We start from the raw sequence: 17,091 nt of genomic DNA on the forward strand, positions 1-17,091 counted from the left end.
CATTGTGTTAAGTGTCAAGTTGTCAAGTGCAAGTCCTGCTCATGGCCCAGGGGGGTGATGGGCGCTCCAGTATTGAGCCCAGATTTGATGACTCTTTCGATGGTCGCCTTGCGTTCCACCCACAGCTGAGCCAACATATTGTCAGAGTGCTTGGTGTTTGGAGCAAATGGCAGTGCCAGCGTGTCTGTGCCCCCTTCCCAGACATGCATTCTGATGACATTCTTGGAACTGATCTCAAAGAGCACAAAGTCATTGCTGTGCTAGGACTAGACAAACAGAAGAACCTGTTGCTCCTGGTGAGATCTGTTTGGATGTGCCAGATGTGAGAAACGGCATGGGGCAAAAAGTTCTCCAATCATTAACATGAATATAGAAGCTTTCTTCTGACAAAACCAGTGAGCAGAGACAGTGGGTCACAGTGCTGAATTTGGTTTGAGATGTCTGGAGTTTCATGTGATCTATGTTTCTCTGTTTGGGGAAGACGAAGACTTTGCCTAATAGATCTGCACAGGTTGAAAAGCTAACCAAGAAATTAGCTTTAGGAGGTGAGTGAGCAAGAATACTGACTACATGAACTAAAATGTTCTGTGATTTAGAACAACAGAAGTATTTAAGATATGTCATTTAACTGCTATGTGTGAACACAAACATCTGCACAAAGCTTTGTTGTTTGACAAAAGGTTGACATACTACCCAACATGTTGCAAACATCAGCATCAAAAGTAAGAGTTTCTCCATCTGATATTTCAAAAAGACAATATTTTAGTAGGCCTATTAGTTAAAATAGTTAACTGTTTTGCAGCATCTGCAAGTTCCAATTACTGTATGTTGTATTTTATTTCTTCTTTTTTACAAAGTAAAGTGAATTTAGACAATGTTTTTCCAGCAACCAATCAGTAAATATCTCTTCAATAAATAGTTTTTTTGTATTATGACTGAATTCAAACAAATCAACAAAACAAAGAATAACATGCAGAAAATAAAAAATAACTTGAAAATGAATTAGAAAAATATTAGGTTTGAAGAAAAAAGAACGTATAGCATCAGTTAAACAATTATTGTGCAGAACGGGGAACTATTAGGTCTGAGATGTTTAGAGTATCCTTTACCTTGTGACCTGGACGTGTCAGCTTCTTGTCATGGATGCCCCAGTTACAGGATGTCTGACCTACTTTTATCTGTCAGACAGGTTGTTTGATGTGCTTTTATCATGGAAGACTGTGGACTATTTCCCAAGCGTAGGATGAATCAAGGATGGAACTTTTGGGGGTATGTAGGTGCATACTAAGTCTTAATGTGACACTTGCATTCATATTTTTTTGCCCTACAAAGAAATACATTTTTTTCTATCCCAGGGCCCTTACAGTACTGCTCACATGTGCACACCTGTGATAGCACTTTGTATACATGTGCAAATGTGTCCTCTGTTATTTATTATTCTCATTGATATCTGTTGTTGCATGAACAACCCAGGAGGTACCCCTTTTAACATTGTTGCCCCTGGCCTTTGACAGTGGGCATGCCACTGGTTCGCAGAGCAAGGGAAATAGATAGATAAGATAAAATAAGATAAGATAAGATAATCCTTTATTAGTCCCGCAGCGGGGAAATTTACAGGATTACAGCAGCATAGATATAGTGCAAACAAGGTACATAGTAAAAAAAAAAAAAAAAAAAGTATTTTAAATGAGTAAGTAAGAAAAATAAAAATCCACAATAACTAAAAATAAAAATAAAAATAAAAAAATCTTATAAATACAGACAGGAGGAGGATATGTTTATTAAAGGCTAGTCGTCATATTTGAGCATTAGAGCAAACTTTTGCAGCTTATTGTAACCCACTATTTTTTAAATAGTTCATTAACCTAGCATTTTATCATAACATTGTAAGGGATTTTAGAAACACCATTACCCACAAGCCCTCACGATGACGTTGTGAACCACGGACATCAAGATGGTGCTTGAAAGTACTATGGTCTGGTAAGAAACTAGAAATATGTTTAAAGCTTTGAATGGAGAAGTGTATCTGTATTCAAAATAAGCTATGATTTAATAAACTAAACATCACGTCGCTCGGCTGAACCTTTCGTCACAGCTTTCTTTTGTTTTGTTAGGATTTAAGATGCTCAAGCCTTATCCTGAGTCACTGCATAACCTAGCCCACTGTAGCCAGTAGGAGCTTCCAGCACACGGCTAACAAAGGGCTTTACAGTCACCTTATGGACATTTAACAACTTCTATGATTACTAAGGCTGGCAGATGTGGTGCTGCTCTTTTACCTTTTGAAAGAATTAGCTGTTAAGTCCAAGTTGAGTTTAAATGTCTCTGTTTTACACGTTAGCATTAGCTAGCAAACAAAAAGTCACCTATCCCAAAGAGACGCTGTCTTTCAATTGTGCATCCATTCAGAGAGAGAACACAACATGTAAAACCTTGTGTTGTGTTTAAACAATATCATGGTGTCTCGTAGGTAGCAGGACTGCAGGGCTCTTGCATTGGTTTCCATTAACCTTACATTGTATGAGATCATGTTATTGTGTTCACTTGGGCTACAGCAATCATTGTCATGTGTAATATGTTGATAGTTTTTTCATTCATCATTTTGTCTGTTATATGTCAGAAAAAAAGGGAGGGCTGCTTATCACGTTTTCCCCAAAGCAACGTTTTATAGTGCTTGTTTTGTTTCAACCAGCAGTTTAAGACTCTTATATGTAAAGCAGCAAATCCTCACTTTTGAGAAGCTGTAATTACTTAAGCAATTAATCATTTATGAATACTGTTGGCAGTAATTCTGATCATTGAATTGATTAATTAACTAATTGTGTCAGTGTCCATCCTTTACATGTTATACAGAGTACCTGTTGGAGATGCACATTGACCATACTTAATTTGTCCAATCAGTGTATTTACGTTGTTTACGTTCTTAACACTATCTTTCATTTTTCTTAGTGTGGACAATAGTGAATACATGCGCAATGGAGACTTTCTGCCCACCAGGCTGCAGGCTCAGCAGGACGCAGTTAATATTGTTTGTCACTCCAAAACTCGCACCAACCCTGAAAACAACGTGGGCCTCATCACCATGGCAAAGTAAGAGGCAATTACATTACATTACATTACAGTCATTTAGCAGACGCTTTTAACCAAAGCGACTTACAATAAGTGTATTCAACATAGGTATTCAAGAGAACCACTAGTCACCAGAAGTAAAAAATGCATCTCCTTTTTTAAACAAGCATCTAAGAGCATAAACCAGAGCAAAAGTACAGTGCAGAAACAAACTACTATGAATAGAATAAGTGCAACAAACTAATACGGATACAATAGGTGCTAAGAGGAAGGCTCAGGGTAGTACTTCTTGAAGAGGTGAGTTTTCAGCCTGCGCTGGAAGATGAGCAGCGACTCTGCTGTCCTGACGTCAGTGGGGAGTTCATTCCACCACTGAGGGGCCAGGACAGAAAAAAGCTGTGACCGGGTGGATCGGCCGCAGGGACCTCTGAGCGACGGGGCAACCAGTCGCCCCGAGGCAGCAGAGCGAAGTGGTCGGGCGGGGGTGTAGGACTTGACCATGGCCTGGAGATAGGAAGGAGCTGTTCCTTTCACTGCCCTGTAGGCTAGCACCAGAGTCTTAAACTGGATGCGAGCTCTTACAGGGAGCCAGTGTAGAGAACGGAGAAGGGAAGTTGCGTGGGAGAACTTGGGGCGATTGAACACCAGACGGGCTGCAGCTTTCTGGACAAGCTCCAGAGGTCAATGTGTTTGAATGAGAGCACTGACATCTAAAATATTTTAATATAATAACACAAGTGTTGTGTCCCTGTGCAGCAACTGTGAGGTGCTGACCACACTGACTCCAGACACAGGCAGGATACTGTCCAAGCTGCATGCTGTGCAGCCTATTGGAAATATCAGCTTCTGCACCGGCATCAGGGTTGCACATGTGAGTTTGTGACTTTCATTACACAGTGAGTCTGTTCCTCCTGCATGAAAAGCAATAGAGGAGCTGGGCAAGATATGTCAAGTGAAATTCAGGAACAAGAGGACATATTGAGTCAGTTAAAGAACTGCCTCATCTAAATGTAATGCATGTGATTAATTACATCTGTATTTTACATGCCAAAATGTCTGTGGTGAAAAGATCTCTTGTCCTATTGTCACATAAAACCTTTTTTCAGTTCATAATTTATTTTGTATTTTTTTTTCTCTCTAGTTGGCACTGAAGCACAGACAGGGCAAAAACCACAAGATGCGCATAATTGCATTTGTTGGCAGCCCAGTGGAGGACAACGAAAAAGAAGTGAGCTACGTTACGGCAAAAGTCAATGTGTTCTACATGTTATTAGTGTTTATGTATTTGTAGTTTTGTTATTGATAACCAGGGAGGACACTTTCAAAAATATCAGAATTAAGATTGTCTTTGGATGGGATGGTAGACATATTGGCAAAGCATGCTGCTCATCACACTCTTACTGAGTGAACTAAAAAACACTGCTACCTGTATACAACAGATTTATATTAACACATAATATTCACACTTGGTTTATCTAAAGAATTGACTGATTAAGCCAGTAAAGTAAACTAACAAAAGTCTCCCTGCGTTATGTACGGAGTAAACAAACTCCACAGCAAACATCAATATCTTTGAAGAAGTTAAACAGGAACTATTACCAGTACACAAATTTCCCCCCTGCATATTGTACCAATACATCATCTTTGGAAATGGGGAGTTGTGTTGTTAACTGTGTTGTTGTCCGGCTTAGTTAGTTTTTTTTTTTTTTTTTTTCAGTACAGCCTTCTGATAAAATATGTTTGTGTCACTGAAGTATTTTTATTTTCTTGTAGCTGGTCAAAATGGCAAAGCGCCTAAAGAAGGAAAAGGTCAATGTGGATATCATTAACTTTGGAGAGGAGGTATTTTTCCATCAAGGCTCTACACACTCATCTTGAAATTGAATGTTCTGTTGTGCGTATCTCCAAGCTGGTGTCTGGTCCACGTGCTTACTCTCGTTATTTCTCACCTTTGCAGGAGATGAACACAGAGAAGTTGACGGCCTTCATCAACACACTGAATGGCAAAGAGGGAGCAGGCTCCCACTTGGTCACTGTTCCTCCAGGCCCCAGTCTGGCTGATGCCCTGCTGTCCTCACCCATCCTGGCTGGAGAGGGAGGTGCAGTGTTGGGCCTGGGTGCCGGTGACTTTGAGTTTGGAGTGGATCCCAGTGCAGACCCAGAGCTGGCCTTGGTAAGAAAGCAGGGGAAAGTGGGTCGATAGGCCTCTGTGGTGTGTCGTTTGTGTTGTTCATTTAATTTACAATTTCTCTTGTCTTTTGACTCTAAAATCTTCTGGATTATTCATCCATATTGCTGTTTTTTTCACATTTGTAATCTCTCTTCTTTAGCTTGTGTATGTGGCATTATGCTACTTGCTGATTTTCTTATTCTCCCCTCCCTAGGCTCTGAGAGTGTCTATGGAGGAACAGAGACAACGACAGGAGGAGGAATCTCGCAGAGCCGCTGTCACATCAGCTGCTGAAGCTGGTATTTCTTCTCCTGCTGCAGATGGTGAGAAAAATGTCCAACAACTTGATTTGCCATCATAGAAGCCAATTTCTGCCCATTTTACTTCAGTAGAGGATATATTGCTCCACATTTTATGTGTGTTCACATTGTGTTTTTTCTCTCTTTCTGTTGCAGAGACTGATGATGCTCTGGTTAAGATGTCTGTTCCCAGTACCGAGTCATCCACACCTGTTCTACCAGACTTCAGCCGCATGACAGAGGATGAACAGATTGCCTATGCTCTGCAGATGTCCATGCAGGGAGAAGGAGCAGGTCAAACATGGATTTTTCTACTTTTTGGAATTTCCCTGACTAGGAGAATTGATAACCTCAAATACAAGCTGAGATTCAGGATGCATCACATCAACAATATAAAATCATGTTCACTGCATGTTAGAGGAAGCAGAATGTTTTTTTTGTGGGTGGTGGGTTTCCTTTATGTGTTATACTTGTACTATTTGTATTTTTTAATCTTAAATAAGCCATGGTTCATCTCCAGAATGCAGAGTATGTCTGTCTTTTATTACAAAAGGTATGATCCATTGATTGTGTGTATATCTAGCAGCCAATTTGGATAATGATTACCGGGAGATGCTACTATTAGGTTTATTGGCTAAGAAAATGTATCAAAGTGCCACTTTGGACCTTGGAAAACATTACCACATTTTTCTACTTGTGATTAATGACTTTACAGTTGGCAAGAGCAGGTCCATATTTACTAAGTACTCTATTTAAACTAAATGCAGCATGAAAGTACAAGCATGGTATTGCTCTTGTTACTTAAGATAACACAAATAAGTAGGCATTGCTTCTGGCAATAATTAGATATTGGATGCAGTTCAATGTGTCCAGATATGGGTTTTTTTTGCACATCAGCACAACATAAATCCAGGTTAAAAATGACTGAAATTGTCCATAAACCCCATTTTTCCTACTCAAACAACATTTCTGTTCCATTCTGGCAGAGTTTGGTGCTGAAGACATGGACACAGGAGCTGACATGGACTCCAGTAAGGCTAAGGTAAGAACAAGCCTTTATTAGTTCTCATTGGTCTTTTTCACCAGATTGACGTTTTTTTAAAGTAAACGTTACAATATGTAATTTTCATTGTCCAGGATGAAGAGGACTACGATGTTATGCAGGATCCAGAGTTTCTTCAGAGCGTCCTGGAAAACCTTCCTGGAGTCGACCCTAACAACGAGGCAATCCGTAACGCCATGGGCTCTCTGGCTTCTCAGACGAGCTCTAAACCCGACAACAAGAAGGACGAGGAGAAAAAGAAATAAACACCAAAAGATGAACTTAATATATGAAAAATAAAAAAAGACCAGAGAATTCCACCGCATGTGTTATTCACAGTAACTTTATTACCCTCCATACAGGTACCATTTTGTTCAAATCTTTTTTTTTTTAATGTGGCTGTGTAAAGCTGTGTAAACTGTAAACAACTTTTGCCTTTTTTCAACTTTAGGTTAAAGGCCTATTCTGATTTCATTGTCTTGTGTCAAGCAGAAATGCTTTCTTTTGAATCTTTTGTAATATAACTACTCAGTAAGAGAGGCACATTTCCTCAATAAATTTACATAATACAAGGTGGTACTTGAACATTTATTTACAGTTACATTTTTACACCTACTTATCAATCAGTTAAATTTCAATGGATGTTGCATTAAAATTTACAAACATCACAGGGATTTATTTTAGATTATTATTAATATGACTGGATGTTCTTTATGCTAGGAAAACATGATGCATTATATATATATACAAGCTAAGTAGAGGAGAGACATACAGACATGTTAATAAGACCTTTGGCTTTTAACGCTGATCTGTTTTAATATTATTCTAATGAGACTCAGAAGTTTCATCAGTGTATAACTTCATGCAATTTAAAAAAACAAAAAACAGATGGATACAGTTTTATTAATGTGTTTTTATGTCAGTACTTTTCTTGCAGAATACTCATTAAGAATAATATTCTGCAGTTAAAGTGTGTGGGACCACAAACCATATTTTATGAGAACAGCCTGTCAGCAAGTACTAAAATCTACATATATATTTCTGGACTTATCTTTTTATAATAACAAAACCAGTAGTGGTAAGAACATTTCCACAAGTTCTGTACTTAAGTGCGATTTTTAGGTACCTGTAATTCAATATTTACATTTTATGTGACTTTATACTTGTAGTCACTGCATCTCAGGGGCAACTATTGTACTTTTTACTCAATTAAATTAGTTTGATAACTAAAAGTACCTGTTACTTTCCAGGTTCAGATTGCAACATATAATGGTCAAGTAAATAATATATCAATAAGAATTAAAATGAGCCAGTAGTGACATACATATCATAAGCATATGTCAATACATCAATTATCACAAAACAATGCAATATATAAAATGTGCAATTCTACTAAATGAGTCAAAAAGTCACAGATTGTAGAGAAAATTGCAGAATGTTCAGTTCGTATTAGTTTTTTATGAAATAGTGAAATGGTTATGTTTACGAATGTTTTTGCATGAAACCTCTTTCCTGTTCTAAACAACCTCTTCGGGGCATCTGGGAAGTCACTGTCGCACAATTTGATGACGTAGAATTTATGCGTCCGAGAAGAAAGTCAGGAACCAACTTCGCAAACTAACGTTAGCAGGTAATTCAAGTTAAATGCAAGCGTGGGGTAATGATAGCTTCAGCCAGAGCAAACACAACACGCATCGACTATTACACATTAGCACCTTCACGTGAGTGCTACACTGATCCTGCTCGTTCTAGTTTTTGACCAGCGTTACGGGAGGAAAGTTGGCCGCTTATCGTTAGCACTTCCAGCTAGCTTAGGTACATGCTAACGTTGAGCTAACGCTAGCTGCTAGCAGAAGGACCCACTTGTTGCAGCACCACAGTTACGTTTGACTTTCTTGATTCTGTAGGCCTGTTTATCTGTAGTCTGTTGTGGAATAACAACACGCATTATTATAATTTTTTTGATTTAACAAGGCGCTTTTTGTGATACCATCTGTCACATATTTTATTTTAATCAGATACAAGTATAACTGTCGTAGTCCAACTGTGTCATGGTTAAATTAACGTTAGCTAATATGCAATGTTATTGTCCTCCCTGTTGTGTTGTCCCGTTAGGTCTCGAGCCTTGTGCTGGCAATGGGGGACATGAAGACCCCTGATTTTGATGATTTGCTGGCGGCTTTTGACATCCCTGACATTGATGCCAAAGAGGCCATTCAATCAAGTCCAGAGGAGGAGCGGGATGAGGTGGGGACTAATTCAGATGAGGGAGAGAGCGGGTCTCCTTCTTGCTTTCCCTGCCCTCCTGCCTCACACGGCGACCTCCCTGTGGTCAGTGTTATTGTGAAGAACACAGTACGATCTGAGTCTTTGGAAGAGGAGGAGAAGTCTCACAGCGACATAACAGTCACGGTGGGGGACCTCGCCTCACAGCTTGGTCCAAAAATGCCTGCTGATGCCCCCGTGGAGCCACAGATTGCCAATGGCTTTGAGGGATCTGTCCCCAGGGATCACGGACAGTCCAACACGGAGCCATGGCACCCTTGTTCACCATTGAGGTCTACACTGAATGTTTCTGAGGGTAAAAGCGTTAGAGTTGCTGAGGTTGGATCGGTCCAACACGCGACTGATGTCATGAAAAGTTCGAAACCCCTCCCCTACCTCCAGTCTTCGAGTAGGTTATGTCCCAACTCCTCAACTCCCCCCTCCCCACACCTTCCTTGTCACTCCCCCGAAAAGGAGGAAACCTGTCTTCTCAGTAATCCACCATCCTCCCCTTTACCACAAAATGGGAGTGTTAAGGCTGGAATTAAGTATTTTATGCACTCAGATGAAGAGGACTCAGAGCCTGACTTAGGAAGTCCGCTGGTGATCCAGGAGAGCCCAGAATCTGTAATGTCCTCCCCTCCCAAATTTAGACACAGAGCAAAACTACAGTCTGAGCTTCTTGGGTCTCCTGAATCCCATCCCTGCCTTGTTTCTCATCGTCCTCTGCCTTCTCTGGCGCCTGCAAAACCTAAACCCAAAGTTGAAGAGAAGGGGCAACCTACCAGCCCCAGTTGTTCCTCCACAGCTCCTCAACCACAGAGATCCCAGGACTGCCTCCCCTCTCTTAGCACGGGCCCTGCATCAGTCCAAGAGGAGAAATACCCAGAGCATGTGATTGATGAAAGGGACTCACCTGAGAGCCCACCACCCAGTGAGACAGGTCTTGTAGTCCCTAAGAGATGCAGCAGCCCTGATTCGGCCCAAGATACAGATAACCAGAAGGACTTAGATCAGGAAGAGGAGCTCATGGAAGGTGAGCCCAGAGAAGAGGAAAGGCCAGGTGACACTGAGGAGCCGAGTGAGAAGGTGGCTGGAGATGGGGAAAATTTAAACAAGGAGAGCTGTGGTGCTGGCACTAAGGATCCTGTTTCTGCTAGCCCTGCAGACACATTTTCATCTACATTGCGTCCCCTCAAAGTTAAAATCAAAATGCCTAAGGGTAGCATCACAAGGACTGTGACTGGTGTTGCCCCTAAAAAAAGAGCCACTCCCAAGGGTGTGAATAGTTCAAAACCTTCAGCAGAGCATCATAACACAAGATCCAAGAGGGAGTTGTCACAGCAATCCCAGTTGCCTGCAATGGCAATGCTCCAGGACGCCTGTGCTGCAACGCTGGAAAGTGCCAGTACGGTCAAAGACAAAACCGCAGTGGACACCAAGCCGAAAGTTTCCCCGACAGCTGTTAGCATCACTAAAACTGCAGCCCTGCCCACCATCTCTGTCTCCATTCCAAGAGTCAGCCCGGGTGGGATGAACCCTCGCGGCCTGGCTCATAAAACTCTGAACAGTGGGATGGCACCTTCGCCTTTGCTTACGCCTCAAGGTAGCAGCAGACCAGCCTCCATCGTTAACAGCACCGGGGCGATCATATCCAAGACTCAGACCAACCTGGTTGAAGCTTTTAACAAGATCCTAAACAACAAAAACCTCCTGCCCAGTTATAAACCAGATCTGAGCTCACCTCTTCCTGCAGAGTGGGGCCTTCCTCTACCTGCACAGGTAAGCTGTCATTGTGAACAGTTATAAAACAGTTAGTTGATTTTTTTTTTTAATCATCATACGATATGTTCGTTAACTGGATTTTGGACTGTTTGTCTGAACAAACAAGCATTTTTAATTTGTCACATTTAGCTCTGGCAAATTGTATGGACATTTTCCCTTTTTCTGACATTTTAGTGACAAAACAAGTAAATTAATAAAATTAAAAATTGCAGTAAAATCGGTATTCAAAATAACTTTTAGTTGCAACCCTAACATTCTATCAAGGTCAATCAAGCTGTTTTACTTAGCATTATAAAAAAATTCATTTATAAAAAAAAAAACACATATGGGAAGAGAATGTGTGCTGTAAAACACATCTGATATTGCATTATGAACAGCGTCGTGGGTAATACGTTTTCATTGTAACGTATAATGTTCCTTGCAGACTGAAATCCTACAACAGATTTCATGACAAGCTCACACTGTTGTTTCACAGAGCTCTATTCAATAATAATGTCAATATATAAGAAGTTGAATGTCTGATCCCGTGCAGGGTTACCGCTGTTTGGAGTGCGGTGATGCTTTTGCCTTGAAGCAGAGCTTGGCGCGGCACTACGACCGCCGCTCGCTGAGGATTGAGGTGACCTGTAATCACTGCGCCAAACGGTTAGCCTTCTACAACAAGTGCAGCCTGCTGTTACACGCCAGAGAACACAAGGAGAGAGGCCTGATCATGCAGTGTTCACACCTGGTCATGAAACCTGTTCCGGTTGAGCAGATGATTGGCCACCAGGAACCGACGGCAACTGGTTGGTTATCATAGTTCTGTCTCAGCACTGTTGCTTAACTATATCTTTTTGTTGGGATGTTATCCATATGTTTGATTAAGTCTGTCTTTTTTATACTCCTTATTAATTCCTCAGGCTTGGCCTCCTCTTTTGTCATTATTTTCAGGACCATCATCATCCTCTTTAGGCCAGGCCACCCCAACACCCATGCCACATCAAGCAGCATCCAAGAAGAAAGCAGAGGCAGTGCAGTACATCAGTAACAAATGTTCTGAGTGTCAGGTTCAGTTTCATAGCAAAGAAGAGGTGGCTGAGCATTTCCAAGAAATCAAACCAACACAAACCTCTGTGAGTCAGTTTAGTGTGAGGACATTTTTAAAATGTTTATTATTATTATCTTTTCCAATGATAGGAAAATTAACTTAATTCCTTTGTCTTTCTGTTGTCCTCTAGTCATGCACAGAGTGTTCTCCTCCCATGCTTCTGCCCAACAGCTGCAGTGCAGCAGCTCATCAACGCATCCACCAAGGCTGTCCACCACACGTCTGCCCAGAGTGTGGGGGCACGGCCAAGCAGCCGCTATTTCAAACACACCTTGACGAGACCTGTTTACACTTTGCACGACGCATTGGATACAGGTGTGCTATTGTCGTTATACGCACATGAATTCTGTTTATATGCCCACGTTTCCCCTCTTTCCTCTGCCATTTAACAACTCTTTCTCTCTCTGCAGATGTTCCAGTTGCCTGGTGGTGTTTGGGGGGCTTAACTCAGTGAAGTCTCACATTCAGCAGGCTCATTGTGATATGTTCCACAAATGCCCCAGCTGTCCTATGGCTTTTAAATCTGCTCCCAGCATCCAGAACCACATCAGTGCCCAACATCCAACGCTCACTGAAAAAAAGACTATGTATATATTACAATACAGACACAAACACACGTGCTTTTACTCATGAAAATAAATGTTTCCTCTCAATTAATTAACACAGTTTCTATTCTTTTACAGGGCAATATATAAATGTGTCATGTGTGACACTGTTTTTACAAACAAGTCTCTGCTGTACGTCCACTTTGACACTCATTTAACAAATCAAAAGGTGCATGTGTTCAAATGCCCTGAGTGCACCAAGTTGTTTTCTCAGAGGAATTCCCTTCTGGATCATTTCAAGGTACATATATGCTTACATAGTGTCTAATTTAGATCAGTTGGTGTTAAGACAGCCGGATAATTTCGCTCATTTTTTTCCTGTTCCTCAGACCCATAAGACTGCCACGTTAAAACAAGAGTTGCCTTCACCTCCAGCTGCTTCTTCTCGTTCACGACCTTCAGTGAAATTGGAGAGCTCAGATGGAGAAGAGCGTATGGATGAAGAGAAAGTGAAGCCGGAGAGGATGAAGACTCCCTCAGGATGGAAGTGTGCACCTTGCCATGCACGCTACACAGACCGGGAGGACTACATTACCCATATGGCTGAACAACATAGCAAGGTCTGGAAGTCCACCATACCCCCTGCTGCCTATGATGTATAATATGACTAAATTGATTTAGTTTTTAATCCAGCTATAACTGAATAGTTGTAACCAAATGTGTTTGTCTCTGTGTTATGTAGAATCTGAAGAAGTTTCCTTGTAACAAGTGTGAGAGCTCCTTCACCACCACCTCCAGTCTGAGACGTCACATCAGAGACAAACACAAAGTCATGAACCGTTGCTTTCGCTGCCAGTGAGTATCACAAATTTTCTACTACTCTGACATTTCATGAAATTGTATGGCATACTATATTTGAACTTTTTATGGCAAACTATACGATGTCATTTTATTACATAAAAGTGGCAAACAATACTAAGATTTTGTAATATATTTTATGGCATATTACACTTAGACTTTTAAGTACCTTTTTATATGACATACTTCCATATGACATTTTATGGAATACTCTGACTTGGTTATGACTTTTTGGCATAATACACTTTTTGTGACATTTTGGCATACTATACTATAATGCTTTTTTTTTTGCATAAATTTGGCATACAGTACCATGCTTTTTATTACACACTAAACCTCTTTATTAAATATTTTGGCATACTATACTATGATTTATCTTTGACATTTTTATGGCCTACTATACTATGACTTTTTAATGGCGTTTTTATGGCATACTACACTATGCCTTTTTTAGGGCCTTTTATATTATATACCACATTACGACATTTTATGGAATACTCTGACTTGTTTATGACTCTTTGGCATAATATGATTTATTTATGGCCTTTTTATGGCAATCTATAATATGACGTTTTTAATGCAATTTTTATGGCATACTATAATAAGACTTTTTATGACATACTCTACTATGAATTTTGTAATCACATCTTGGGTAAGTGTGGCATTCAATACTATGATTTTCTATTACCCACTAAACTATGCCTTTTTTTTATTACATTTTATGGCATACTATACTATGACTTCTGTATTACATTTGGGGATGGGAATTCTATATTATGACTTGTGATATTTTTTATTACATAGTATGCTTTGACTTTGTGACATTTGTATGACATACAAAACTATACTGCCAATTAATGGAATATGATTCCATCAATTCTTTATGACATTTTTTTGCATATATTACTAAATTGCATTTATTTGGAAAACAAATAAATGCAATTTACTCTACAATACAACTTTTTATGCTTTTTTTTTTTTTTTATACAAAAGATTATACTATGACTTTATTAATGATACTCTTAATTATTCCGTATCACATGGACTATTTGGGATTTTAGGGGTTATGCATATATAATAATAAAAATGTAAGAATAGGAAAACCTAAAACAAGACCGTATTTATACTGGCGAAATGTTGAAGCATCGGGTCAGCCTTACTTCCGCTGTAACTGGGTTTCTTGAAATAGGTGATGGTTTAAAATGATGCCTACACCAAACCTTCACTGCAGTCACTTAATCATAACAGAGTACGATTGTGTGTGTGTAGGTTCTGTAGTGAGGGTAAGAAAACTTTCAGCAGCAGAGCGATGTTGGAGAGACATGTTCAGCAAAAACACAGCATGGACCCAGGGAGCCAGAACACACTGACAGTAAGCCACTCTTCTTTTTTCAAGAAGTCAAACAGGAAACATTTTTTACGAAGGTGTCGTTAACTGCAGTTGCCTTGATTTTCCTCTGGTCGCAGGGAGGCGGAGATGAGGCCGATAGTTCCTCAGAACAGGACGGCAGTTTGGGGGCTTGCCGTAGACGGAAAGGAGCTGTGAGGATGGAGCAGGACGAAGAGTCCACAGATGGAGCGAGTTCAGTGAAGAAGATGCGGTCCTCCTCCTCTGGCCCCCCCTCCCTTGCTGAGTCTGGGTTCCGCTGCGCCCCCTGTGGCTTCACCACAGAAGACCAGGCATTGTTCCTCGAGCATATCAGCCAGCACCGGCGAGGAGGGATGGAGGGCGGCAACGGTGGTCAGCAGTGTCTACAGTGTGGGGCCTGCTTCACATCCATATCCGCCCTGTCACGCCATCGCTTCATCACCCACAAAGTGAGAGATGCATCGACTGACAACCAGCAATCCGTCAGTATGCACCCAGCACCTTCCCCTGGTGCCAACAGGAACCATGAGGATAAGAGTTCTCTGGACGGTTCTGCACCAGCCTCCCCCTCCTCTCAATCCTCCATAGCTCTGGGGAAGGAAGAGGAGGGCACACTGGCCTGTAGGGTGTGTGATAAACAATTTGAAAAGGCAACAGATCTGACTACGCACTTCAGAACTCATGGTATGGCTTTTATCAATGCAAGGAACGCCGGAAAAACTCCCTAAATAAGCGGGTAAGAGCACTGTCGATTGGTGTTGACAGGTGATTTGCAAGTGCCTTAATACTGTCAACTTATTATCAAAGAGTGGGTTTGCACACTTTTGCAAGAATTTAACCAAAGAAAAGTAATATAACAGAGTTTCCATGTGAATAGATTGTAAAACAATCACGTGATTTTCACTGGTGAGGATAAAATTAACCTTTTACTCAGGATCTAATGCTGCATTTTTAGATTAGAGCTACTTCTTTGTAAGTGAACAGTTATTCTGACTAGTTTATTGCTGTGACCCGTTCACATAATGTGCCCGTAGAGAATCGTGATCCTACTGTGATTATGATGTCTGTTTCATTGAATGTTGATAAGTCAGCGATCGATTGTTTCTGTTTTGATTTCAATATATTCATCTAACTGAGGAGATGTATGAATGGCAACAGAGGTATTTTTCTGCTAAGTACTTTTTTTTTTTTTTTAAATAATGATTGCAGCGGTTTAGAATGTTAGGTTGGTTACTATTAAATGTGTATAATTTTATTAATGCCATTTTCAGAAACTTACAATAACAAGTTATATTGACTCCCACCTCTAAAAGCAGTCATTGGTTTCTTTACATTTAAGTGTATGTATGAAAACTAATTCAAAAAAACTTTCTTATAATAAATAACCAATCAAATTTCCTTTTTATGCTTTCTTGCTGAGCTACAATAGCCGAGTACTTACACAAAGATGAAATTTGGTACCAAAAAGATTTTGGACCCACTTTATTCGTCTAACTTAAACTGCTGAAACTAAATTTTGAAATATATTTTTGCACCGAATGATCACTGGATTTTGTCCCCTGTACATTATCTTGGGAAAGAAAAGTCTTCACTGCCAGTATTACAGTGACTAATAACTTTCAATGCACATAGTGGGATGTTGGTATTGTTTCAAGACAGAATTTAAAAAAAAAAAAGTGAACCTAACCTATCCTTTAAATGTTTACCAGAATTGATAACATGTCTCAGCAAGTTTGAAGTCCCTGTATGTTTATATTTAAAAACTTTGCTTTGGGAAATGGTTAGCAGTAGTCTGAAATGTTTAAGATTTTTAGTTAATGGAGTAAAACTGGAATGACTTTTACTGTTTTGACATTAGATTGACTGATGTATTCCTTCTCAGTGAGTAAGAGATTGAAGTAAAATTATGAAATATTTGGGCTTTTGTGATGCGTTTTCTAAATCTTATTTTGCGAGATTGCTGTAAACATAAGATCAGTATGTATGTGATAATGTCTATTTCTTATGCTTTTCTGATGTAGGATGATAAGAACATGTTGAACCCTGTATCTTTTATTAGTCTTCAGTCTTTGCACTGCAAAAAATCAGATGTTGCAGCATGGCTCGGTGACTGTCAGCAGATTGTGTTGTTGATGGGCAGTTGTCAACTTAGCTTTGATATAAACACAGAAGGACATGAAATGTGTTTCATTTCAGAATAGTAATTGTTGCTTGATATAAAGAGATCTGAGAGGAAAAACAAGTGTTTAAAGTTAGGTAGAAATACCTTCTTCTGTAATTGGTGCTTGGAAGATTTAGAGGGATGTATTTTGATTAAGTGGCACTTTTTTTATGCTGTTCGTGTCCGGCTGAAACATCTCCAACCACAGGATTGATTGACTGAGCCTATGCCCATGCATCCGCATCTGAGATTTGTTTTTAATAACTGCCCTGTTGTCATCAGTGACCTGTTTGTGCTTACTTTCTCAGGAGATTATCCAATGCTTGAACACTCACTGTTCCATTTAAATTTTCTGTTATTGCATTGACAAAGACGATTTATATCCAAAAGTAAAAAAAAAAGATTAATAAAAATCTAGCACATTGTCTTATTCGAACT

General features: G+C 40.0%; 2 protein-coding genes across 2 annotated transcripts; both read left to right on the plus strand.

Annotated features, from left to right (window-relative positions):
• Nucleotides 1–1,890: 1,890 nt before the first annotated feature.
• LOC129109778 (26S proteasome non-ATPase regulatory subunit 4-like) lies at nt 1,891–7,147 on the plus strand. Its single transcript, XM_054621910.1, has 10 exons — nt 1,891–1,980; nt 2,950–3,090; nt 3,826–3,940; nt 4,211–4,297; nt 4,843–4,911; nt 5,027–5,242; nt 5,454–5,562; nt 5,695–5,832; nt 6,525–6,580; nt 6,676–7,147. Exons 1-10 carry the CDS (start codon nt 1,955–1,957, stop codon nt 6,844–6,846), a joined length of 1,128 nt encoding a protein of 375 aa, XP_054477885.1. The 5' UTR covers nt 1,891–1,954; the 3' UTR covers nt 6,847–7,147.
• Nucleotides 7,148–8,122: 975 nt separating this feature from the next.
• Nucleotides 8,123–17,066, plus strand: znf687a (zinc finger protein 687a). Its single transcript, XM_054622001.1, has 11 exons — nt 8,123–8,210; nt 8,696–10,627; nt 11,163–11,418; nt 11,564–11,745; nt 11,851–12,035; nt 12,131–12,307; nt 12,404–12,566; nt 12,655–12,885; nt 13,008–13,120; nt 14,393–14,495; nt 14,591–17,066. The coding sequence occupies exons 2-11, from the start codon at nt 8,717–8,719 to the stop codon at nt 15,218–15,220; spliced, it is 3,951 nt and encodes a 1,316-aa protein (XP_054477976.1). The 5' UTR covers nt 8,123–8,210; nt 8,696–8,716; the 3' UTR covers nt 15,221–17,066.
• Nucleotides 17,067–17,091: the final 25 nt, after the last annotated feature.

This window comes from Anoplopoma fimbria, chromosome 20 (assembly GCF_027596085.1).
Source record: "Anoplopoma fimbria isolate UVic2021 breed Golden Eagle Sablefish chromosome 20, Afim_UVic_2022, whole genome shotgun sequence".
In the NCBI taxonomy this organism is placed as follows: Eukaryota; Metazoa; Chordata; class Actinopteri; order Perciformes; family Anoplopomatidae; genus Anoplopoma; species Anoplopoma fimbria.

Coding starts and splice junctions, on each gene's coding strand:
- znf687a (XM_054622001.1), top strand. CDS start 8,717: ATGGGGGACATGAAGACCCCTGATTTTGATGATTTGCTGGCGGCTTTT. Junction 12,886..13,007: donor TGGCTGAACAACATAGCAAG/GTCTGGAAGTCC, acceptor TGTGTTATGTAG/AATCTGAAGAAGTTTCCTTG. Junction 14,496..14,590: donor GGAGCCAGAACACACTGACA/GTAAGCCACTCT, acceptor CTCTGGTCGCAG/GGAGGCGGAGATGAGGCCGA.
- LOC129109778 (XM_054621910.1), top strand. CDS start 1,955: ATGGTGCTTGAAAGTACTATGGTCTG. Junction 1,981..2,949: donor CTTGAAAGTACTATGGTCTG/GTAAGAAACTAG, acceptor CATTTTTCTTAG/TGTGGACAATAGTGAATACA. Junction 4,912..5,026: donor TCATTAACTTTGGAGAGGAG/GTATTTTTCCAT, acceptor TCACCTTTGCAG/GAGATGAACACAGAGAAGTT.